Here is a 26108-nt window from a genome sequence, read left to right as displayed (position 1 = left end):
CTGCACTCTGAAGGCAGGAGGTCACTGACTGGGCCGTGAAGAAATGGACGGCCTTCCCAAAAGTTTAATTGAAGAGGCGGACTGGAAATGGTCCTTCAATACTACAAATGCTGTAACAACTCAGAGATTTGCTGCCTACCTGTAGGTAAATCTTCTTCGGCCCATGGATGAGGTCACTTATTGGCCCTGAAGCCAAACGCCCAACCCCTGATGTAGCTCCAATGCAAAGCAGCAGAATCCATGCCCTTTCTGTTTCCTTGAACTCCTCTTCCACGTACTTCACCTAGGAAAGTGAGGAGATAGAGGGAACAAGGACATCAGGTGTGTATTTGTTACAGTGGGCTTCACCTGCAGGAGCTTGAAGCAAAAGCAACCCCTGAGACCTGCAGTGTGAATGGACCACAGAAGCAGAGACAATGTTTGGGTTAGCAATGAATTATGGGTTGAGGAGCTCCAACGATCTGCCTCACTAGCAAGCTTGTCTGCTGCTCTGAATTCATTTTTTTCCACAGTCACCCTTGCTAAGCATTGTAACAATAGCACCTTCAATGATCAAGTTTTGACGCAGATCCTATCTTTTTATTTCATTCATAATGCCTGATGTTTATTTTCTTCCTCTCCTTCACAGCACTGTCTGGGCCCTGGGGACCAGAAAGCTGTCAATCATGAAAATGGCTCCACGAAACAAAAGCACATGCCACTCACATTTTGGCTCTCCAGAGAGATCTAGTTTGGTACCATGACTGGGACAGCTTTGCATACAATCCATTGTCTTGTTCTGGGCCTTCAGGAACTGGAAGCTGAAGTCTAGCCTAAGGGGACCTTTGGAACCAGAGACCTTTAAAGCAGCTCCACATGGTGACTCACCTACCTCACAGTCATAATGTGATGTTGATATCACCATATTGTTCCCCCACTTCACAAGAAGCATCACATGTTAAGGGAGAGGTAAGTTGGGTGGTTAATGTGCATAACAACCAGGCCTCATGGAGTATGTGCACAAAATCCAGCCATGAAGAGGGAAAGGTGTAATTTCCTGGTCAACATATGTAAGCGCCAACATGTCTTGGAGAACGTCTATATATATACATAAACAAAAAAATGTACATTCACCAGTCATTATGCATAATCCCAACAGGACTTGGGCAATATGCATATATCAGTTTTGCACACTCTCCGGCCATAATCCATAATCTCCAACAGGCTCTGAAGAATGTGCAATGCCCTACCCTGTTCTAGAAGGTTCCCACATAGTGCACTATGCAGGCACAACATCTCCTTGGGTTTCTGCAGAGAGAAAATGAAGTACTGTATATATCAATTAGCACACTGAAGGGGATCTTGAAAAGATTCTGAAAGACTTTTGATGCCCTACTCAGCTGCCCAGTACACAATCCTGGTATTCCACACCACAGAGTGATAGGAAGGGCAGCAAAGTCCTTGCATGGCTATCTGGTTGGGGCTGATGGGAGTTGCAGCCCAAAACATCTGGAAGGCATCTGCTTTGTAAAGGCTGTCTTAAAAGACAAGCTTGTTTCTAACCAACCACTGTAATGGCAAAAAAGCTGAAATTTCACTTTAAAAATGGATAACAATGCCTAGGATATAGTGCTCAACCCTATTGAAGAAGTATTTACAGTTGCCCTGAAATCTCATATCACTGAATAAATTAACCTCCAGCAGCAGGAGAACAGCAACACCCAAAACAAGTGCAGAGCAGGTGAAACTTTTACCATCTTCCTGCTCTGCTTTTGCTGCTGCTCCCCCCGAAATTAGAGGAGAGGTGCTGGACTATTCTTGGAGGACCCTGGACTCACCCACCACAACTTTACAGCAGCTGGCCTTAATACCAGACTCCTGGGTGGGGTGGGGAGATTTAAAAGAAGAAAAATTGGGTTAATGTGAGTGATTTTGGGGCTAGGGAGGATATTGTTGCTGTTACTATTTATTGCATTTATATCCACCTTTCCTTCCAAGGAGTTCAAAGCAGCTTACATGGTTCTCCCCCTCATTTCAACAACAACCCTGTGCGGTAGGTTAGGCTGAGGTACAGTGACTGGTCCAAGGTCACCCAGTGAGATTCATGGCTGTGTGGGGATTCAAACCCTGGTCTCCCAGGTCCTAGTCCAACGCTTTTGGTGTTGAGTTTTTATTTTTATCTGCTAGTCAGTAGGTTGGAGTCTTGTTTTGTTTACTGTTAGCATGCTGCCAAAGTATTCTATCACTGTTATGGGGGACGCTAGTGCTGTTGTTGCTTGTTCTTCTTTTCCTAATATGTTGTATAAGTTTAGCAAGCAAACAAATGGGTAAGATGATATCTGCTTTGTGACTTACAGCATCTCATGTCACTCAGCACTAGGCAAAGAGAACTGTTTTCCTTCACTTTAACTACAGTGCTGGATCCATTGATGAGGCAGCAGAATGCTCTCAAGATGCTGAGTTTCAGGATAGCTCTTATGTTTCCAACTTGGCTGACTTTCAATGAACTATTTTTGGTGGCTTGTAATAACAGCAAAGTCTCTCAAGCGCTGGCATGCAATAAGGAATCTGTGTAACCCACAATCGTTATTATGAAATTTCCCTCAGTGGCAATGTACCAATTTTACAGTCTCACCAGGTAGGAGGAAAGTCAGCCAATCAGAATTAGTCTCATAATATTCCCTCCTGCTCAGATTGGCTGTGTTCCTGTGGAGCTTCTTCATCAAAAACTAATCACACTGGTTTCTGAACCACCTTCACCATCCCTCACTCCCTTATATCAACCTTTCCCAACCCCCGACTGTCTTCTCCTCTCACCAGATGCATGTAAGGTACAAAGTACCCCAGAACGGCAGTTGCAATCCCGAAAGCCCAGATCCGGTAGGTCTTTTTCCTGAAGACCCTCAGGCTGAAATACTTCCGCATCTGCGATGCACACTGCTGCCGCCAGCTCCGGCTGTCTAGCTTCACATGCTCCACGTCGTGGGGGTCAGAGGTCGAAGGGAACATGGGACGGAAAGTTAGGGACAAGAAGATCTGGATGAGCATAAAGGCGCTGAGAACTTGGAAAGTGTGGGCCAGCCCAATGGCCCTGCCAACAATCTTCAAGAGGAAAGGCAGGCCCATAGAGAAGACACAGCTGCCAGCCGTCACCAGGCCATTAGCCAAGCCTAGGCGCCGCTTGAAGTAGTGACCAAGGATGACCAGAGAGGGCTGGAAGGCAAAGGAGCTGCCACAGCCGAAGAGGACTCCATAAGTGAAATAACGGACTTCAAGAGACCTGTTGGAAACAAATAAACACCAGTTACTTTCCATCATCACCATCGTCATCGTCATGTCTTTGTTCTTACGCCATCTGATAAAGCCTATTTTATTCTGACAGGCCTTTGGGAACTGACTGTTATTTTTTAAAGAAAGGGCTTTCAATAGTGCTATGCTGTTTTTATTATCTGTATTCTAATCTGTTTGATTTTTATATTGTTTTAATCCTGTTAGGGTTCAATTATCTTTCAATGATATCCTTTATATGTTTTCAGCTTTTTTTGTAATTTATCTGTGTTGTCTGAATTTGTGTAAGCTGCCTTGAGTTTGGGGGAAAGAGGGATATTAACAACAACAACAACATGTATCTTCAGCATTCGTCGAAAGCTCTACAATGAGGGTTTCAGATGCACCTCAGGTATGTGGGAGTTTAACAACTTAGGTTTAGTAAACTAAATCAAAGTAAAAGTAACACAGTGAAAATCAGATAAGCACATTAAAACCAGATTCAAGGATACAGTATTATAAAAAGGGCTCTTCTCAAACATACTATCCCAACCTAAGCTGAACACACACCCTAAAGGAAAGAAGAGCAACTCATCCAGCCAATGATGTTACTCAAATGCCCAGGGGAGCAAAAATCTATTTGCCTGGTGCTGAAAAGATAAGGAAGTTGGCACCAGGCAGGGCTCCCTGAGGAGAGGATTCCATAGACCAGGGTAGCTGTGGTGGTGCTACTACAGAAGTTACTACTACTACTACCACCACCACCACCACTACTACTACTACTACAGAGTTTATCTCTGACATCAGACACATCCTGCTCTGGTCCACAGAGCCTTCCTCTTTTATGTAGACATATCTGCACTACAACACTGGGAGTTATAGTCTGGTAAACTGCTGTGTTGAGAATCCCTAATCTCTAATCACACCCCCCCCCAGCTCTTGATGCAGAACTACAGTGGTACCTCAGGTTTTGAGTACAGTGGTACCTCAGGTTACATATGCTTCAGGTTACAGACTCCGCTAACCCTGAAATAATACCTCGGGTTAAGACCTTTGCTTCAGGATGAGAACAGAAATTGTGCTCCAGTGGCACAACAGCAGCGGGAGGCCCCATTAGCTGAAGTGGTTCTTCAGGTTAAGAACAGTTGCAGGTTAAGAATGGACCTCCAGAACAAATTAAGTTCTTAACCTGAGGTACCACTGTACAGATACCAAGATTTCCTGCGGAGAAGGAATGGCTATTCAATCACCTTGAAGTGCAGGAATGGAACAGGGCAACAGCAGCCTTGCTTGCAGGCATCTCAGAGGCTTCTGGTTAGCCACTCTGGGAGTAATCTCTACCAGCATCACTCCAATACTTTCCAACTACTAAGACTTTTTCTTTCTTTTTTTAAAAAAAAGTAATAACAAGATGGCTGCCAGAAGGCGACGCCATTCATTTCAGAAGGATAATCATACAGCTTTTCTGCATTTCAGCAGAAAGCTCTGCATTTCAGCACTCTGCATTTCAGCAGAAAGCTCAACAAAGCCCTGTCTGTTGAGCCTTGTAATGTACTGTGGAAGGAAATTGGCTTAAAACAACATCTTATTCTTTTCTAAAAACAGAAAATTCATAAATTGCTCCTAATAAGGCAGGTATAGGTGGTCCTGCCCACAAGAAATGAGGCAAGAGGAAATTAAGAAAACATTTATGAGGGTATCATTTATTCCATGACATGCCTTTCTCCTTGGCTACTCAAGCACAAAGAGACACACAATTTCTACCTGATGCTATTCAAAGGCTATTCAAAGGCTGTCCTGAAAGCCAATTTTCAGTTCTTCCAAACCACATCAGAGACACCTTGGGAGAAGCACAACATCACAGCCACTAACAGCTTCAGCGCTCAGCTACTTCAAAGGCGAAACTCTTCTCTGGACTATAAAAATACAAACTGTACTGTGCCAATGTGCAGAGATGGAGAACAGATCCCAGAACAGATTAAGATCTCCACTCACTTCTTCCCTCACAGCTCAGCTTTCAAAATTGAAAGTTTTTGAGGCTAGCTGAAATGAAGTCAACGCCTCACATCAGAATCAAGCAAAGCACAGATTTTAGGCTCCTTGGGAAAGACGCCCTCCATGCCTCTCCTCCTTCAGTGAGTCTACCTCTTCATTGCAGCAGGTTCTTAGTAGACCTCCTGCTGGGGTGCAGGTGCTTGGCAGATTCTCAAATATTCTGTGCAACCCTCAGCAAAATTCTGTGCAGTCCATGATCTATTAGCCCTTTTGGAAAGTGTCTTCAAGTAAATGATTTTGCTTAGTTTTCTTGAGATGACAAAGCCACAGCCCATGGTAGCTAAGCCTAATTTGCCATCTCAGAACATGACCTGAAACCTCTGACAAAGCAGCACAAGTCTGTTGACCATGGGGTATGTGTATTCTTTTTCTTTTTCTTATTACCTGCCCTTCCCAGGCTGAGTGGCAGTAATTAAGGTACAATACTACTATTAAAGCCAGTGGAAGTGATGGTATTCCAGCCGAACTGTTTAAAATTTTAAAAGATGATGCTGTTAAGGTGCTACACTCAATATGCCAGCAAGTTTGGAAAACTCAGCAGTGGCCAGAGGATTGGAGAAGATCAGTCTACATCCCAATCCCAAAGAAAGGCAGTGCCAAAGAATGCTCCAACTACCGCACAATTTCACTCATTTCACATGCTAGCAAGGTTATGCTTAAAATTCTACAAGGAAGGCTCAAGCAGTATGTGGACCGAGAACTCCCAGAAGTGCAAGCTGGATTTAGAAGAGGCAGAGGAACCAGAGACCAAATTGCAAACATGCGCTGGATTATGGAGAAAGCTAGAGAGTTCCAGAAAGACATCTACTTCTGCTTCATTGACTATGCAAAGGCCTTTGACTGTGTTGACCACAGCAAACTATGGCAAGTTCTTAAAGAAATGGGAGTGCCTGATCACCTCATCTGTCTCCTGCGAAATCTCTATGTGGGACAAGAAGCTACAGTTAGAACTGGATATGGAACAACTGATTGGTTCCAAATTGGGAAAGGAGTACGGCAAGGCTGTATATTGTCTCCCTGCTTATTTAACTTATATGCAGAATTCATCATGCGAAAGGCTGGGCTGGATGAATCCCAAGCCGGAATTAAGATTGCCGGAAGAAATATCAACAACCTCAGATATGCAGATGACACAACCTTGATGGCAGAAAGTGAAGAGGAATTAAAGAACCTTTTAATGAGGGTGAAAGAGGAGAGCGCAAAATATGGTCTGAAGCTCAACATCAAAAAAACGAAGATCATGGCCACTGGGCCCATCACCTCCTGGCAAATAGATGGGGAAGAAATGGAGGCAGTGAGAGATTTTACTTTCTTGGGCTCCATGATCAGTGCAGATGGTGACAGCAGTCACGAAATTAAAAGACGCCTGCTCCTTGGGAGAAAGGCGATGACAAACCTAGACAACATCTTAAAAAGCAGAGACATCACCTTGCCAACAAAGGTCCGTATAGTAAAAGCCATGGTTTTCCCAGTAGTGATGTATGGAAGTGAGAGCTGGACCATAAAGAAGGCTGATCGCCGAAGAATTGATGCTTTTGAATTATGGTGCTGGAGGAGACTCTTGAGAGTCCCATGGACTGCAAGAAGATCAAACCTCTCCATTCTGAAGGAAATCAGCCCTGAGCGCTCACTGGAAGGACAGATCGTGAAGCTGAGGCTCCAATACTTTGGCTACCTCATGAGAAGAGAAGACTCCCTGGAAAAGACCCTGATGTTGGGAAAGATGGAGGGCACAAGGAGAAGGGGACGACAGAGAACGAGATGGTTGGATGGTGTTCTTGAAGCTACTAGCATGAGTTTGATCAAACTGCAGGAGGCAGTGGAGGACAGAAGTGCCTGGCGTGCTGTGGTCCATGGGGTCACGAAGAGTCGGACATGACTAAACGACTAAACAACAACAACTACTATTAAAAAACAAAATTATGTATTATTAAAAACAGTTTAAAACAACTTAAAATTACATAAATAAGTTGGTCTCTAAAAAGATGTATCTCAAGTGTCAAAAGTCTGAGTAAAGAGATGTGTCTTCAGCATCGTCCGGAAGCTGCATAATGAAGGGGCCAGATGCACCTTCATGAGAAAGGAGTTCCACAGTTGAGGAACTGCTATGGGAAATGCACTCTCCTGTGTTACAAAACACAGAGCCTCCAAGTGTCCCTATTTTCCAGAGACAGTCCCAATTTTACAGAAGATGCTCCGCTTCTGGTTTGATCCCGGAATGTCCCACTTTTCCTTAGGACGTCCCTATTTTCACTGGGAAAATGTTAGAGGGTTTGGAGCTATGCAACCCCTGATCCAAGGAAATAAGTAACTTATACAACCTTTAGAAGATACCTGAAGGCGACTCCGCATAGGGCAGTTTGTTTATGTTTAATTTTTTATCATGTTTTTATATATGTTGGAAGTCTCCCAGAGTGGCTGGGGCAACCCAGTCAGATGGGTGGGGTATAATAGTAATAACAACACGTCCCTATTTTCATTGGAGAAATGTTGGAGGGTATGCAAACACATTCAAGCTTCTGAGGGTGGAGGAACTACCAAGAATTGGGAGAGTATTGTACAGAAAGTTGTACTGCACGCTGAGGTGTCATCTTACTCCATGTCATCCATTTATAACTCCATGCCATCTCAAAGAGTATCAAGTAACAGGTATTATAGCTGAGTTGCAACACACATAAATAATAGGTCCAATTCTTAGCACCTTTAGTTACAAAAAGACCACCACTCATGTGACAGGGCTGAAACAGACCCTTCTAGAGGCATAGGAGAACTGCTGTCCATCAGGACGAGACAATACTTGACTAGATGAACTGAAATGGTATAAGGCAACTTTCTGTGTTAAAAATTAACCCTGACTTTCAAGGATGTTTGGCCTGCAAATGTTTTGGGCCTGTCATACTGCCTCGTAGCCAAACAGTACACATTCTAAAACTTCCCAATAAATAAATACAGTGGTGCCTCACAAGACGAAATTAATTCGTTCTGCAAGTTTTTTCTTCTTGCGAGTTTTTGGTCTTGCAAAGCACGGTTTCCCATAGGAATGCATTGAAAATCAATCAATGCGTTCCTATGGAAACCGCCTTCAGACCAGGTCCGGGGACAGTCTGTCCCCCAACCTCTTCTGAAGGCTGGGGGGGGGCAAGGGCTTTTCTTCCCACCGCCAGCCTTCAGAAGGCTGTTCTGAAGGCTGGCGGTGGGAAGAAAAGCCCTTCTCCTCACCTCCCGCCCCGCAAGCTCCGGGGACAGGAGCGCTTTGCTGCCAACTGCCAGCATTTTAAAAGCCCCCGCTGTCCCGGGGCGATTTTAAAATGCTGGCAGGTGGCAGTGAAGCCTCCGCTGTCCCGGGGCGATTTTAAAATGCTGGCGGGCAGCAGCGAAGGCTTCGCTGCCGCCCGCCAGCATTTTAAGATCGCCCGGGACAGCGGAGAAGTCTCCACTGCCCTGGGGGCTTTTAAAATGCTGGGGGTCGGCAGCGAAGGCTTCGCTGCCACTCGCCAGCATTTTAAAAGCCTCCGGGGCAGCGGAGAAGTCTCCGCTGTCCCGGGAAGGCAGGCGGGGGGGAGCAAAGACTTTTGCCCCCCGCCGGCCTTCAGAAGAGGTCCAGGACCTCTTCTGAAGGCCGGCGGTGGGCAAAAGTCTTTGCTCCCGACCGCCAGCATTTTAAAAGAGGTCCCCGGAGATTTCCCTATGGGCTTTCTTCTTGCGAAGCAAGTCCATAGGGAAATTCGTCTTGCGGAATGACTCAAAAACGGAAAATTCTTTCGTCTTGCGAGTTTTTCATTTTGCGAGGCGTTCGTCTTGCGAGGCACCACTGTAAAAAATTCTGAGGGGGTTTTTTTTGGCCCACTTTTGTCATGCTGCGGTCCGGTCCCTCTTGATAGTAAAAATGCAGTAGCATTGGGGAAGCATTGCAGAACAAGTAATAAAGCAGAACAAATCCACCATTAATGCACTATTGTGTCAAGAACATGTTGCAGAAGGCAGCTGCAGTAACGACAGCAGTGTGGAGGAGTCCTCTGCCTTGCCCTCATGTTTCGATTATCTCTCCAATGTCACTGTACAGTCGTACCTTGGAAGTCGAATGGAATCTGATCCGTAAGTCCATTCGACTTCCAAAGCATGGCTTCTGATTGGCTGCAGGAAGCTCCTGCAGTCAATCGGAAGCTGTGGAAGTCCCATCGGATGTTTGGCTTCCGAAAGAACGCTTGAAAACCAGAACAGTCACTTCTGGGTTTGAATCGTTTGGGAGCCGAAACGTTTGAGAACTAGGCTGTTCGAAAACCAAGGTACGACTGTACTTTTAAGGCTTTAGTTGGGCAATATCTTGCCTGGTTTCTCTTCTGGAGCTGAATAGTGGGTGGGATCCAGCCAAAACTGTGGCATGTTAATCTTAATGATTTCAGTGGGACACTTTAAACATGTCTTTATTTTTTTATTCTTTTTTAAAAAAATACCACTTGTTTACAATAAGTGCTTAGCTCTCTTGCTAAGTGGAGTTGAAAATGAAATCTGAATTTAATACAAGCCAATACAATGAAGTCAACATTTACATAATCTCTTAACAGTGCCTAATTATGGCTGGATTGTATCCAGAGATTTTAAGATACTTTACAATGTTACATAAAAGTGGTATTCCCACCCCCAACCTCAAGTCATAACAACATGATTTATTTCCATTATTTTCCAGCAGTTTATGGCGTTGTGTTTTTTAAACTTGAGGATTCTGGTCATGGCCTATAATCTGAAGCTTGGCTGGAGGAGTTACAGGTTATAAAGGACAAATGGAATGGAATTCTTGGCAGCCCAATGATGCTTCAAAGATAGAGGAAGACTGAATGGTTTCAATTGTGCTGGCCTGTAAATCTGTTGAAAATCTAACCTGCAACTTGCAGCAAGCATGAAAGCCTCAGACATTTTGAAACCCTAAAAATAAACAGAAAAAGAACTCTGTGTTTTGGTCGGAACAGCACATTGCTGAGGGGAAAATAAGTATTTTATGGCAAGAATGCATTCTTCGCTAAAAACCCATTTAATATCCTGATGTTTCCTTTTAGTACGCATAGCCAAGCAAAGCTTGCAAGGGCCATTTGTCATTGTGTTCTGGCTTACATAAAAACATGAACCTCCTCTGTTTTTTAATGTTAATGTTGCGTTTAGCAGTTATTAATGACTTTAGTGTGGCAGAAAAAAATTCTTCTTTTGAAAGCTTAAGGATGTGGCCATCTGGGCTATAGTTCAGAGAAGATGGTCTATTTCCAAGTAGGCAGATGGCTATTATTGGCAATTCAGGTTTTCTCCAGATTGACATTTGCTCTGATTGAGCACTGAAGAGCAGGTTTTCCCTGGGAAAGGAGCGGGGAAGGAGGAAACCACTTGGACCCCTGCTTTCTGGGCAGAGGATAAGTCAAGTGTGGACAATCCCTGAAAGGACCCAAGAGGCTTTCAGAAGATGCTGATCCTGCTTCAGCCGAACTTGATGTTGGGCCCAAGTCCCTCTAGCATTCAACCGGCACTAAAAGCTTAAACCGGGGTAACCACCGTGATGGTCCTCTCTAAATGTTTTGGACTACCACAGTCATCATCTTCAACCAGCATGGTCAATGGCCAAGGACAATGAGAGTTATAGGCCACGACATCTTAAGAGCAGCACCACAGTGGGTGACATGCTCTAAAAGGCATGGGAAAAGTTTTATGTCACTAAACATTTGAACATAGGTGGCTGAATGCTTGTTAATTTCAAAGCAAAACAAGGCTGACTGAAAGTTTCTGCATACTCAGAGGACTCCCTAAGCATGCAGATTTAATTTTATATAGCAGGAGAATATTATTTGGAGACAAGATTACTGCAAGGTGTTTTAAGTGGGGCTTCCCTTGTGCTTGATCTAGAAGCTGCAGTTAGTGCAGAATGCTGCAGCACAACTGCTGACAGGAATTGAGGCCTTGTCAGTATACAGCACCTGTGCTCAGAGATCTGCACTGGCTGCCAATCTGTTACCAGGCCAAGTTCAAGATGTTACTATCAGCATATAAAGCCCCTACCAACTTGAGGCCAGTTTATCTGTGAGATCACCTTACCCCATGAACGCCCACCCAACCACTCCCATATGTGGTATTGCACTATTTCAGGTGCCCAATACAAACCCACATTTGTATGAACTCCATCGTTTAGTGTGGCAGCACCTACACTTTGGAACTCCCTGCCTATTGATACCAGGCAGGCACTGTACTATTTTCGGCGCGTGCTAAAAACATTTTTGTTTAGACAAGCCTACCCAGATGTTTAGAAAGCCGGTGCGAGTTTTAATCTGTGTTTAAAGGTAAAGGGACCCCTGACCATTAGGTCCAGTCGTGACCGACTCTAGGGTTGTGGCGCTCATCTCGCTTTATTGGCCGAGGGAGCCGGCGTACAGCTTCCGGGTCATGTGGCCAGCATGACTAAGCCACTTCTGGCAAACCAGAGCAGCACATGGAAATGCCATTTACCTTCCCGCCGGAGTGGTACCTATTTATCTACTTGCATTTTGACGTGCTTTCGAACTGCTAGGTTGGCAGGAGCTGGGACCGAACAACGGGAGCTCACCCCGTCGTGGGGATTCAAACCACCGACCTTCTGATCAGCAAGCCCTAGGCTCTGTGGTTTAGACCACAGCGCCACCCACATTCCTTAATCTGTGTTTAGTCTATTGTTATTTTAACCTTTCAAAAGTCTTAAATTGTTATTTCCCCCTCTTAGTGATAATTTTATTGTTTTATCTTTTTGTAAACTGATTTGAGGGACGTTGTTTTTTTACAATCAAGTATAAATTCCATGGAATAATAAATACATAAATATGATTTATTAATTTTTTTAAAAATGAATATCTAAATGGCCAAGCAAGCTTCTGAAAACATAGGACATAAAAGTAAGAAAGGCAACTCCTCACTGCATGAAGAGGGAACTTCTGGGTTCAGACTGAATGTCAATGACAGGAAGTTCTGTTCTTGCTGCTGCCTTTGATTTGGGGGAGATGGGATTCATATGACTTGCCCAACCACTTCGTTAAAATCCTGGACTCACATATGAGCTAAGAATGGAAAAGCAGAACCGACCCTGTAGAAGTAAAGATCTCCTACATCAATGCAAACTATTACAACAAACTTTGCTACCTTCCTTCTTGGGACACATAATACTTATATTGAAAATAATGGGGACACTTTATTTGATGTGCATTCTCTCTCCTATCTTGTTACCTTATCTCCTACTAGGTATACTATTTTATTTACTTCCAGGATTTTATCTGGTTTATTTCCTCTCTCTTTGTTCTACATTTTGAATCTTCTATTACATTATGTGAAAAACCAATAAAATTAAAGAAGTTAATGGACATGACTGACATGACCCATTTCAGTGGGTTTGCTCTGAATAGGACTTCATTGAAACAACCAAAGGGTTTACAGTTAGGCGGGCTGTGCAAGCCTAAGAGTTGCGTTTATGGCTGAAGGACACTGAGAGTCAGTTGGGGTCGGGTAAATGAGGAGAAGGGGAAGAGAGAACTAGGCTGGCTGAGCCTAATAATACCCTGGGGTTGAGCAGTAGGGTTGTGAAGGGAATGTGTACGTGATGAAGTTGAAATATATCCTTTCCTCTTGCATCTTAGTAGCAACAATAAACCCAAATATCAGGCAGACAGCTTGGATCCTGAGCCATTTTGCACTATACCGCACAGCACCAAGGGTGGATGGGGTGCAGGAGGAGGTTGGATGAGGTGGAGAAGAGGAGAAAGGTGCCCTTTGCAAGTCTCTAAAATAAAAAGAAGGCTCCATGTTTCAGGCTGGCTAGAGCCAGGTACACAGGACAATATTTTCTCCTGGCCCCTCAACTTGCACCCCTTCTTAGGATGAGTTTCCTGAATGTGCAACATTCTGCAAATGCATGCCCCTCTGAAGGTGTCAACAGAATCAGGCACTTCAGATGGTTGCTTGCATGCATGGGGTGGACCACCTAAGATGCATGCCACAAACTGGCTTTTTCTAGCATTATCCCATAAGAAACAGCTGCTGGATTGGGCCAATGGCTCATCTAGCCCCAACACTGTACTCACAGTGGCTAACCAGATTCTTGTGGGAAACCCGCAAGCAGGACCCAAGCACAAGGGCAGTTTCCTGTCCTGTGGTTTCCAGAAACTGGTATTCAGAAGGATACTGCCTCCAACCATGGCATAGCCCTCTTTGGGGAAGTTTTTAATATTTGAAGTTTTATTCTGTTTTTAATGTTCTGTTGAAAGCAGTCCAGAGTGGCTGGGGAAACCGAGCCAGATGGGTGGGGTAGAAATAATAAATTCTTATTATTATAGCCCTCATGGCTAGTTGCCATTATTCTCCATGAAAGTGGACCTCTGCAGTTGATCTGAAGTGACAATCAGGAAGAGAAAAACAGTGCAGGATCTGGGTCCTCCTCCTCCTCCTCCTCCTCCTCCTCCTCCTTCTTCTTCTTCTTCACTAAAACACCAGTTGCCTTGGTTTGGTAACAGAGTATAAGAAGAGCCCTAAAGAACAATTCACACCAGACATTAATGCTGGACAGTGATGCAGGATCAAAGTTCTGAAGACTTACTTGGTGAAGGAACTGGAGAAGAGCCCTATGAAGGCAATGGCTGCTCCCGAGGCAGCCGTCGTCCTGCAGCCGATCCGGTCGGTGAAGATGCTCACGATAGGAGAGCAGAAGAATATCATCCCCATGCCCAAGGATCCAACCCAGGCTGCAGATGGGAAAAGAGAGATGGGAGGAGAGGAAGGTGAGAACGGCACCTGGTAAAAGCAAGGTCCAGCTGGGCATCAATGGCAGTAAAGAAGCCAAGGTGCAGTTAAGTCCTTTTAGACTCCAGACCAGTGAGAGGTAACATTTTTTTCCTCCCAAGGGTCACTTTCCCTTTTGGGCAGCCTTCCCAGAAGTGGGCGGGGCCAGGCACAAAAATGGGTGGAGCAACTTGCAGAAAAAGCAGTAAATGCTACCTGTTTGCAGAGGCTTTCTACACACAAACTCCTCTCTATCCTTTATCCAGACAAGCAAGAGGCATTAGTATCAGGCAGTAGTTCATGCTCTGAGGGCTTCAAGACTGGATTATTGCAATGCGCTCCTCATGGGGCTTCCCTTGCACTTGGACCTAGAAGCTGCGGATAGTGTGGAATGCTGCAGCACGATTGCTGACAGGGGTGAGACCTTGCCAGCATATAACACCTGTGCTCAGAGACTTGTGCTGGTTGCCAATTTTCTGCCTGGCCAAGTTCAAAATGTTAACTAATAGTATACAAAGCCCTTCACAACTTGGGACCAGCTTCCCTGAGATGCCTTATCCTATATATGCCCAGTTGACCACTTTGACCCATAAAACTGGCCCTGGTCCAAGTGCCACATATTAACCATTCAGTATTTGTAAGAACTCAATATTTTAATGTGGCAGCACTCATGTTTTAGCTTATCGTTGATTTTAATTATTGTCTTAAATAGCTGTTTTTGACTGCTTTTATGGGAAAAAATATTGTTTTATTCTTTTCATAAATCGCTTTGAGTTTTTTGAGCTGTTTATTTTTTTTACAATCAAGCTGCAAATAAATTTTATGAAATAAATCAATATTAACAGAGTTCAGGAACACATTTCAGCCATGCAAAAACAATCAAGGTGTGAAGAAGGACCAGTGACAGGTGTGATGTCAGGAGAGTTCCAAAGGCCAATAGATTCAAATGACATGAAACAAAATTCTTTTTTTCCAAATAATTTTTTGGGGAAACTTTTCTATCATACAATGCAATAAAAAAATATTAATCTAAAAAAAGAAGAATAAGAGTGAAGAAAATTCAAAGCCCTCTCTGAAAGGTAGATCTTAATCCTTGTCTCACACAGAAGAGGGTGGACCCAACTGGTTAGAGTGTGATGGTCATAACGCCAAGGTTGCAGGTTCGATCCCCGTATGGGACAGTTATATTCCTGCCTTGCAGAGGGTTGGACCCGATGATCCTCAGGGTCCCTTCCAGCTCTACAATTCTATGATTCTATAATCCTATGACCCTCCTAGCTCTCACCTGGGAGCTTCCCTTTCTTCTCCCAGTCTCCCACTCTGGGAGAAGTTCCCTTCCCTGCCTCTCGCACAGGGTCCTTCATCAACCAACCATCACCTTCATGTGCATACAATCCTTTCAATGACCCAGAGTAGAGGACACACACACACAGCAAGGGGAACAAAAGAAAGAGAGAAAAAAGATAAAAGTAATAAAAGAATTAAAACAGAAAAAAACAAAAAGCGAAAGAAAAAGGGCTTCTGATTCTCTGTTTGCCAGATACATATAAAAAGATTATTCAAAGTATTCCAATTATTCACTCCAGGATGACATCCAGCTGTTCCTCCACCTGTTAGGTGATATTTCCCCAACCTTCAGACCCAAACATTTCAAGTCCATTCATTTTCCTTTCCACACAAAATATGGGTTCCTCAATTGTTATTATCAATTTACGTCAACAAGAATCACCCTCCAGTCCAGCACAAGAACTTTACCTCCAGTAACTTCAACAACCATTCCTCCATGTTGAGAAACAATAAACCCTTCATCTTTATTCACACAAGAGCACCTGTGTGAAGATCCTCACAATTTTATCATCAATTGCCACCAATTTTAACATTTTGCTCTCGCTGTTCTGGCAGTCCTTTATCAATAATATTCTCCAAAAGTTCTGTGCTTTCTTTAACCTCACTTTCCATCTCATCTTTCTCTGGTCTATTTTCATTCACTATCTTATCCATCTCAGCTCTGATCTCTTTTAGCTGCTCATGCAATAGCTGCTACACAATGCCAACAGATGACCCTCAGGATCTCCTTCCAATCTATTCTATGATTCTATGAAATTTCCCTTCTCCACCTCTTTGTTGCTGTTTCTTTCTACCAGAACTACCTGTAAAATTCAGTTTTAAAGCCTGCATGTTTCATTTCTTGTTCCCCTTAAAACCTATATTATGCCTCCTGTGTGAGATATTTTCTCCAGGTGTCCAAAGAAACAGGTTTCTACTTTCATCACTTGGCTGATGGGGTGCTACCTTTGGATATGCTGCCTTGCCTAGTAGCTCAGCCTCCCCACCATGGTGCCCTCTAGGTGCTGCTGCACTACAACTCCCAGGCTGGGGCTGGGACTAACAGGAGGTGGAATCCAAAACCATCTGGAAGGTCACAGGTTGGCAGAGGCTGAACTAGATCAACACACCTAACATCTGAAACAAAAAAGTACTATTAAATCAATTGAAAAAGAGGTCTGTCCATGCAGCCTCTGGATGGTCTTGTTGTTCAGTAGTTATGAGTTTCCGTTTGTACTGCATGAATTCAGCAAATGACTTGGTTTCCCAGTACAGCCAGTCCTCATCACACCTCAAGATATTCAGAGAACAGCAAGTGCCCAATTAAGAAGGAAGCTAAGATGTCCAGAGTGCTTTCTTCAACCCAACCTTTTCCCAGACACTCAGCACAAAGAAACCTTCCATTGTGAGAGCAGATTATCTTTCAAATTAATTATATTTTCCCTCCCCAAACCAATTTAGCCAAAGGCTTTCCTGTAATAAATTGAAAGCTTTAAAAAAGGACAATAATTGAGACGCAGCAGGGGGTCCCTGGGATCGACTTCACTCCAACTGGGCTCCTGTTTGGGCAGGGTAAAATACAACCGGAGAAAGGGCAGACGGGAGGCAAACCTTTACTGCAAGTGGCTCTTTTGGATACAAACAGGGCACACAGTGTAATCAAGTACTTCTAATAGGATTACGTGGCTCACTTCCAAAATACTGCAAATAATAGATATATATGAAAAGGTGTAGTTGTGGGGTAGGTGGGGGTGAGGCTGGAAAAAGCAAGCTGGAGCCGACTTATTAAATTGGATACTTCCAAAAAATGTTCCTGCCTATTGAAACTGCAGCAGTAAAATGTTATATGGTCTCTGTATGGTTTGAAATTCATCCTGTGATGTGGTTGTTAAGGGGGAATTTAGTCCAAGAAACACTGACACAAAAGCTTCTTGAGATATTAAGTTTAATGGACCAGATTCAGAATGCAATTAAGAAGGATTTACACATGAAGAGTTGGACTGAAATTTGGTCACATGGGAGAAGATCCAAAAAAGCATGCATACAAAACCCATTGACCTGGAGTTCAGAAAGTTTTGCTTTCTCCCCCTTCCCTTAAAGGGGGAAAAAGGCTGTAGAAGAGCTGTTCCTAATTTGGTGATCTCCAGATGTTTCAGGCTGGGGCTGATGGAAGTTATAGTATAAAACAACTGCAGGGCACCAGATTGGGGTGGCTGTTCTGGAACAGTAGTCTTCAGCTTCTTCAGACCTTTAACTTTTAACCCAAACAAGCATTTCAGAACCTATTGCTTAATTTTTTACTGTGTATTTGTATGGTGGTAGTGTTGCTGTTAAAATCAGTCTGTGACTGGGTAATGGGTACCAGCCCACCTGCTGAAGACCACTGGTCTATGGCCTCCAATTTGTAGAAGTTGTATTTGCTGGCTGAAACTGATGAATATTGGGAGGGAAACTCCATTCAACTTTACGATACTGATAGCAGTATTTACCAGGTCGTGTCTTCTGCCCAGATTTGTTGTTCAGTGAGGAATGTGTACTTTGGATACTCAGAATACTCAGAATAATGCAGAGAAGAAATGATGCTTACTGATAACCATGTTAAGTCCGTGTCACACAGGGACTGAAGTTTTTCCATATGATCAGCCATCACAGAAGAAATCATTTGTTGCTATGCAAGCTGTGATGCTTTGAACAAAGCATGACAAGATTAAGTGTTTGCTCCTTTTAACATGGCACAGTTGGCATTTGGTGAGCTTCTGTGCCAGCTGGTCAGTATAATAATACTATCTAAGAACTGGTACCTGAATTTGCTTTCCCTTCCCTTCCCTCTCTGCCCCTTCCCCCTTGCATGTCATGCTTTTAGACTATAAGCCTGCAGGCAGAACTGTCTTGTTTTACTTGATTGCACATATGTCACTTTGAGAGACTTTTTGGCTGAAGAATGAGGTACTTTCTAATTTAGGGAAAAGACGAGTCAGAGGAGGCATGATGGAAGATTATAAAATGATGCATGGCATGGAGTAAGCAGATATAGAACAGTTTCTCTCTCTCATAATGCTAGAGCTCACGGACAGTCAATGAAGCTGAATGTTGGAAGATCCAGGATACATAAAAGGAAGTCCTCCTTCAGGCAGTGCATAGCTAAACCACAGAACTCGCTCCGACAGGAGGCAATGATGGCTACCAACCTTTAAAAGAGGACTGGGTGCATTCATGGAGGAGAGAGCTATTGATGGCTACTTGCCAGGGCTAGCTGGCCCATCCACAAAGCAAGGTGAGGCAACCACCTCAGGCAGCGGCGTCCACATGGGCAGCAGTTCCCGTCAATCTTTCTTCCCTCCTTGTTCCTGCAGTAGATCTTCCCTCACCCCTTCTTCCTTGGTGTGAAGGGGATGCCTCAGTTTGGAGGCAGAAATGCTTCTGAATACTAGTTGCTGGAAACCATGGGAGGGGAGAGGGCTCTTGTGCCTGGGTCCAGTTTGCAGGCTTCTCACGGGCATCTGGTTAGTCACTGTGAGAACAGGATGCTGGACTAGATGGATGGGCCAATGGCCTGATCCAGGAGGCTCCTCTTAAGTCCTTTACTACTGAGTTGAAGTCCTTACCTATAGAATTTCACCATCTCATGTTTATACATGAAACATCTACCTTTTCATTAACAAATTATTCCCACTCTTTCATAATTATATATATCATTGTTTATTGATTATCATTAGTAGTAGCATCATCATACTTTTCTTTCAGAAAAGTATTCAAGGTGGTATGCACAGTTTCTAGGAGGTCTTTTATCTGGGCACTGACCAGACCCAAACCTCCTTATATTCTGCAAGATTCCTGCAGCAGATGTCTTCAGATCATGCCCCTGGATAAGGTGGGGGGAACCTTTGACTGTCCAGAGGTTACGGAACTACAATTCCCATCAACCCCACCAAACAAGGTCAATGGCCAAGGAAGATGGGAAATATCATTCAGCAGCATGCAAGGGCCCAAAGTTTCCCCAAACCTGCTGCCCTAGATGAAGGCACAAGCCAGTCTAGTTGCTTGCTGAGATAACTGTATCCAGCAGCTATAGATATTAAGGCTGGATATTTGCAAATGCAGCCCTGTTAAGTGAGACATCTATACAATGGATAATTAATTTTTTACTGACTTGTTTTTCCAGGAACAGAAACAAAAAAGGAAAAGGAAGGAATTGTTTTAAGGCAAAACCTCAAATCTCCTTGGGCATTTTTGCTCAACACTGCTACAAAAACACCACCATTAAAAATTGCCCTCTGTGTTTATTGCAACAAGTCTTTTCATTCATCATAAATTGACCTCTAGAGAAATAGTGGGAAGGCATCTGTTTCTTGGATTAGTGGTTTCCCCCTAAGGACAGGGAAGGGAGCATGCCCACTGGAGGATCAGCAGGCAAGTGCACGACATCCTGTCACAGGCCTCATCCATTGTACGAATTTCCCCAACCACTTCCCATCTTGCAATTCCATCAGATGGATGCAGAAATAGGATGAAACAACTGTGAGCTGCTTAGGGTATTACAACTGATGTCAGGGGGGAAGAACTAGAAAAGTGGTTCCCAATGGGAGAGGTTCCACCTTCAGCAGGATTACCTAGAGGGGCACTAAGAGGCAAGGGAGAGGTAGATAAATTAATTAAACTAAATAGTTTTAATGAGATTTTAAATAAATGTGCAATTAATTGTTACTGTTTTGAATTTCATTGGGCTATTATCTTCTTTAGGGGTCAAGCAAATCACTGTTCTGAATAATACAAGGTAGGGGCCACTGGGGATGAGTTTATGGAACTAAGGGGGAAAACATTCCCAAGAAAGTTTGGGAACCACTGACTAGAACAGTTCCCCTGTGCCATCACCAAGCTTCTGGAATGCTTTTCTTCTGAACCAGAGGCAGCCTTCTCTTTAACACCTGCGAAAGGTTTACACTGAAAACCTTACTTCCTTCTTACATTTCAGGACCCATGTAACTGTTCTAAGGATGTCTCCTGATTAGAAGGAGACAAAACCAGAACAGTGATTCAAGCAGGGTTGCAAAGGGAAGTCTCCTCTGAGTACGTGTAATTCTGCAAGTAATTTGAGAAGATGAGTAGAGCACATGCTTTGCACATGTGTTCAATCATCAGCATTACCAAGTAAGGCTTTGAGTGAGACAGGGTAGCCAATATGGTGTTCTCCAGATGTTTCAGGACTAGCCCAGTGAAAACAGCTTTTCCCAGAGCCGTGGAATGTTTTGTGTTTGTCTGGGAAAGAAAATTGGGAGACTGGAGATGGAATGCCCTGAGCAGGGGGAACTAGCTAGCTGGAATCCTGAACATGTCTTTGCATCCATCTATCTTGAGAGACATCAGAGTGCACCTCTGGGAGTGAAGTCAAACCACTGCATTAGCAGCACCAGTGACCTCCCTGGGGCACAAGCCTGGGCAGTGTGTGGAGGTCCTGGGCTGCCAAGGCAACAACAACCCCCTCTTGGCCTCACTGATGTGGTCCAAAGAAAAGCAGAGCAATACATTAGGCACCAATGTGCCTGCAGGAGTTGCCACAAGGAGGCGTACAAGGCCTCCACTCTGGATTTGTGTAGGGTTTACTCCTTAGCCTCTTCTTATCCCCAAAATATCCTGCAAGGCAGAAGAGGTTTAGGACCAGTTTCCCTTTTCCTAGATGAGCTACCTCCCCAGGTTTATGAGTTTCATTTGCCCATCACTTCCCTCTACAGTACGTGCAGAAACCAACTTCTTCAACAGTGGACCCACTATTGGTCTTGTCTGCTCAATCTGCAGGAACCTGTCTTCACATGCAGGGGAAGTCCCTAAATCACTGAGGGTTTGAGATCCATTGGCTACCCTCACCTGGTTTAGCTGGCCAGTTGAAGCTGTTTCCGGGTGTGGCCGCTGTCGCCTGCTGACAGCTTCTAGCAGCCACAGGTGAGAGCTGAGTGCAGGGTGGGGACCCAAGGTGGACAAACTACCCCTGAAGGAACATGATGTGTCCTCCGACAGAGGTATTAATCCTCTCCTAACACCCCATAAACCCTGTACTGTATACATACAGCTCTGAACAGAAACACTCATCTTAGGAAGGTGAGGACACAGCCATTGTTTTGTTGTGGGTCCCACATTCTGTAGGGGGAATTACTGGTTTCTAGAAACTACCGTATTTTTCGCTCTATAACACGCACCCGACCATAACACGCACGTAGTTTTTAGAGGAGGAAAATCCATAGGCATGCCACCCGTAGGCATTCCCTCCATAACACGCACAGACATTTCCCCTTACTTTTTTGGAGGAAAAAAGTGAGTGTTATGGTGCAAAAAATATGGTAATTCTAATTTGTTTAGAAAACAGGTTGGCTACAGAGCATTCACTGGGCTTTTGATTTCAATTTTCATATATAACTTTGTAGAAAGGAGGGAGGGGGCACCCCTGTCACAAGCCAACCAGAGTCCAAGCAGGTCTAGCAAACCACACTCAATGTTCCATTCTTAGGCGTATTACAGCAGATTAAGAAGGAATGTAAAGACCAATAAAAGAGGGTTGTTGTTATTCACTAAAGACTTTTATTACCATCATCAAGCTGTCCACTGGGAGGGAGCAGGAACCAAGAATAACCAAACTATTTCACAGCATCTCAACAGCACTTTTGCTTATCAAGCATCCTGACTGCCTCTCTGGCCCATGGACTTCAAATGCAAAGAGAGGGAAACATGATGTGCTGAATTTTGATCCTCAGAGGATGCAACACCCCCCCCCCTTTCTATCTCTCACTTGGGGATTTGCCAGGCAAAATAACCTTATGCTAAGCTTTCACCCCAGTCATCTTATCTTATCTAGGCAGGGATCTGCTTAGAGAACAGTGACTGGATGTTTTCTGGAAGTTCAGCAGATTCTTCACCTGTGGTGCAAGTCTGACTTGGGGCACATGTCTGCCTATACACTCAGTCTTATTTTTAAAAAGGCTGAAAACATATTTTTTAAAAAGTAGTCACAATGCTACTCCAGGGAATGGGGGGGGGGGAGACAGCACAGGACCCAGCCAAGTGGCTTTGCCCCAGACAAGGTTGCCCCACAATTTGAGCTGAACCACACTGCAAACTTGTGGAACTGTGTTTGAGAGCTTGCCCTGAGAAAAGGCTAACTTAAGAAAAGCCCAGCTGCATCAGGCCAGTGGTCCATCTAGTCCAGCATCCTGTTTTCACAGTGACCAACCAGATGCATGTGAGAAACCTGCAAGCAGGACTCAGGTACAAGAGCATCCTCCCCTCCTGTGGTTTCCAGCAACTAGTACTCAGAAGCATGACTGTGCCCAGCTGTGGAGGCAGAGCATAGCCATCCTGGCTAGTGGCCATTGGTAGCCCTATTCTCCATGTAAAGGAGGATTGTGTGCTTACACCCAAAATTGTGAGTTCACCCAAACCGGCACTGCTGCTTTAAAATATTGCGCCCACCTTTTTTGCCCTATGTGCGAGCAACAGGGGCACAGAGATGCTACTTCCAGCTGCAGAGATTGGCAGGCATAAACTAAGGTTTTCACTGCACTGTTGTGTGTGCCTATATAAGGGCTGCACTGTGTTGGGTAAGGCACTGTGGTTTGAAGGATGTCAGACTAGACTGGCAAGGGTGATGCGTGTGGTCAGGGAGGACTGGCCCTATACCATAGGGATCCAGGGGAAGTCCAGAGCTCATTGATTGAACATATGCTTTGAATGCAGAGGGTCCCAGGCTCAGTTACTGGGATCTCCAGATAGGGCTTGGGCACTCCTCTGCCTAGGACCCTGGAGAGCCACTGCCCATCAGTGTAAATACTGAGCTAGATGGACCAGTGGCCTGATTTAGTATAAGGCTGCTTCCTTTGAATAGGGAAAGGCCACAGCAGATCCATGGCAGATCAGATGCTTTGCATGCAGAAAGTCCCAAGTCTGAACCCCTCCTCAAGGTCTCCCAGGTCCTAGTTCAACACTAGTAATCCAGGTGTAGGGAAGCTATGGCCCTCCATGGAAGACAACGTCCACCATTCTAGAACTCTAAGCACCGCATCACTCGGGCTCTTTAGCCTTAGTGATGGTGGACTCCAAGCTGTCCTGCATCCTGTGGCTATGTCCCTTGGTACATTGGGAATTCACATTTCCAAAGCATATCTTGAGGACGCTCAGTTCAGTCAGCCACACATAAATTCAACATCCCGTCACCAGGGGTGTGCAAAAAGCACCTTTTCCTATGCCCCAGGGGTTGCTCCTGCAAATGCCAAGCATTTCGATAGGTTGCTTCTGGAAGAAAGAATTGCCCTTTCCTCCCTCACTGCAGCCTGCCAAGTCAGGCAGTTTTCTTGGCGAGAGTTTTCTGGTGAGTTGCAAATGTGTGAGGTCAACAATCCTTGAATTTCATTTCCACCATCCCAAGAGACAAATCTGTCTGAAACCATGTTTTCCTAAGAGAGCTCAAATTAGGTATGAAGCTGACCTGAATTATGGTTTCTGGTAAAAACTGCTGGCTGACCAAGTTAAAATCTGGTCGTTGTGGAGATAAGTTTGAGGCTTGGAGAGACATGGCAGGCCCACACAGGGTACGAGCTTTTGAGCCACTGGAATTGCAGAGCGACAGATCAAAGCTGCCACACATATCGAGGGTTTGGCTAACATGACTTTCATTCTCAGCACAGGGAATATGTCAATGCAGATTATTGTGTATGGAACAACATCACCTGGATATAATAGCTTAGGGTGAACAATACAGTTGCATTTCTCAGACTTTGTTTTTCAGAGGTTTTTTGTATTTAAATGCAGCAGAAAGCAACAACCGAGGAGTTCGGTTGCACTTTATAAACTATAATAAATTAATAATAATAATAAATTTTATTTATATCCTGCCCTCCCCAGCCGAAGCCGGGCTCAGGGCAGCTAACAACAATAAAATAATACAACATTCTAAAATCATTTCATTATAAAATTAATTCAAATCAAATATATATTCTAAGGCTGTAATCCAATTCCATTTACCTGGGAATAAAACCAGTGCTTTCAGTAGGACTTACTTCTGAATCAACATGGTCCAGATTGCAGCCTACTACATTTATTGTGGCACAAACTTTCCAAACTTTAATGAATTAGAACCCAGCATCTGATGAAGAGGATCCCATTCCACAAAAAGCTTATGATGTAATAAATTTGTTAGTCTTTGAGGTGTTGTAAGACTCTATGTTGACTTTTGCTGCAGTGGACTAATGCAACTGTCCTTCTGGATATCAGTTTTGCATCTCCCTTGTAGTCAGACCTTCAGTTGATCAAATATTTTGCTTTGCACACCTAGGTAGCCTTTGTTCCTACTATGTATATAGAAAGAGCTGCCTGTTCTATGCTCATCCCTTTGAACTATGTCTTCCTGACAGATGTCTCTGCCAATATCCCTGGAGACTCAGCAGTTGCATAAGTAAGATTTCAATGGATCATCTCCCACCCCTGCTCTTAAAAAAAGGGGAAAGAAATTTTCAAACACTTTGCTGGTGGTTGGTTCTACCTAGCACAGAACTGCAACATCCTTCATTTAATTGAGGAAGGATTGCTATGTTCCTTCCATGGATAGCCAATTATTAGTTGGCCGACTCACCATTCCCATGGCCATAACTCATCTGAGGAACAGAACTTTGCTTTTGAACATGGGGTAGGTACAGTCTATGGCAGCCTTCCCCAGTCTGGTCCCTTGAGAAGTTTTGGGACACAGTTGATAGGAGCTGTAGTCAAAAATACTTGGAGGGCATTAGGTTGGGGAACACTGGTCTATGGATTGTTTGAAGCCTAGGGCATGGCCCACTTGAATTCCAATGGATTTGAAACCATTGAAATTAACTGGATTTTTAATTTCAGATGACTTGCGCTTTGTTTTTGGCCAATGGGCCATCCTTAAGGAAGGTACTCCCATGGGCACTGAAGCAACAGCCTTGGTGTTAATAGGAAAGAACCCCTACCCACTGTACCACTGGGCCCACTGAGACTGACTGATTACTCTGTCTTGCCCCTATCCCCAACAGTTATGTGGGAGGGGGAGTTTTGACATCGCTGAGTTCCAGCCAACCAGTGCTTTGCCCAGCACAGAACTGGTGGCCCCTGAGTTCAATCCAGGGAAGAACATGGTACATCTGCACAACCTGGGGCAAGTGAATTTCCAGAGTGGTCTCGCTTTACTAATTATGTACACACCCTACTAAATAATCAAATCCTGCATTTACGGTAATTATCTTGCTGCCTGTTGATTCTAATTGCTCTGTAACTCTTTTAGAAAATACCAAAAGAGAGGGAAATGAATGAAATACTACATGGTAGGAAACTGGGAGGACTACGTAGTTGTTTTGGTTCTTTGGCAAGATCTTAAGGGATGATTCCAACTTCTCCCAGGACAAGGAAGTAACAGGAAGACCGTATTAGCAACAAGCTTTGAACAGCATGTTAGAAATTCTGTTAGATGAGTTTGCTTAATGGCTTCAAACAGATCCAGCCAATGATAAAAAGTTAGTTGAGTAAAGTAAACTTGGCTGATGCCACAAAGGCATCAGCGCTTCCCTGAAGCTGGGGGGGGGGGGATGTTCACACCATCTTGAAGATTCAGGACAGAGAAAAGAAAGTATGTATTTCACAGAAAATGTGGTTAGACTATGGCATGGGTAAGCAAACTAAGGCCCAGGGGCCAGATCCGGGTCAATAGC

General features: G+C 44.2%; 1 protein-coding gene across 1 annotated transcript in view; it reads right to left on the bottom strand.

Moving 5' to 3' along the window:
• Positions 1-26108, bottom strand: part of SLC16A2 (solute carrier family 16 member 2) — a 95836-nt gene that overhangs the window by 2633 nt on the left and 67095 nt on the right. Inside the window, exons 2-4 of the mRNA XM_082208264.1 lie at positions 13895-14039; positions 2797-3259; positions 140-283 (exon numbers count right to left, since the gene is read on the bottom strand). Coding sequence (XP_082064390.1) covers positions 140-283; positions 2797-3259; positions 13895-14039 — 752 coding nt within the window. The remainder of the gene's footprint in view (positions 1-139; positions 284-2796; positions 3260-13894; positions 14040-26108) is intronic.

The sequence above is a fragment of the Podarcis vaucheri genome (genome assembly GCF_965113315.1).
Source record: "Podarcis vaucheri genome assembly, chromosome: Z".
NCBI lineage: Eukaryota > Metazoa > Chordata > Lepidosauria > Squamata > Lacertidae > Podarcis > Podarcis vaucheri.
The sequence above is the reverse complement of the archived record's forward strand: the minus strand, read 5'-3'. Positions and strand labels throughout refer to the sequence as shown.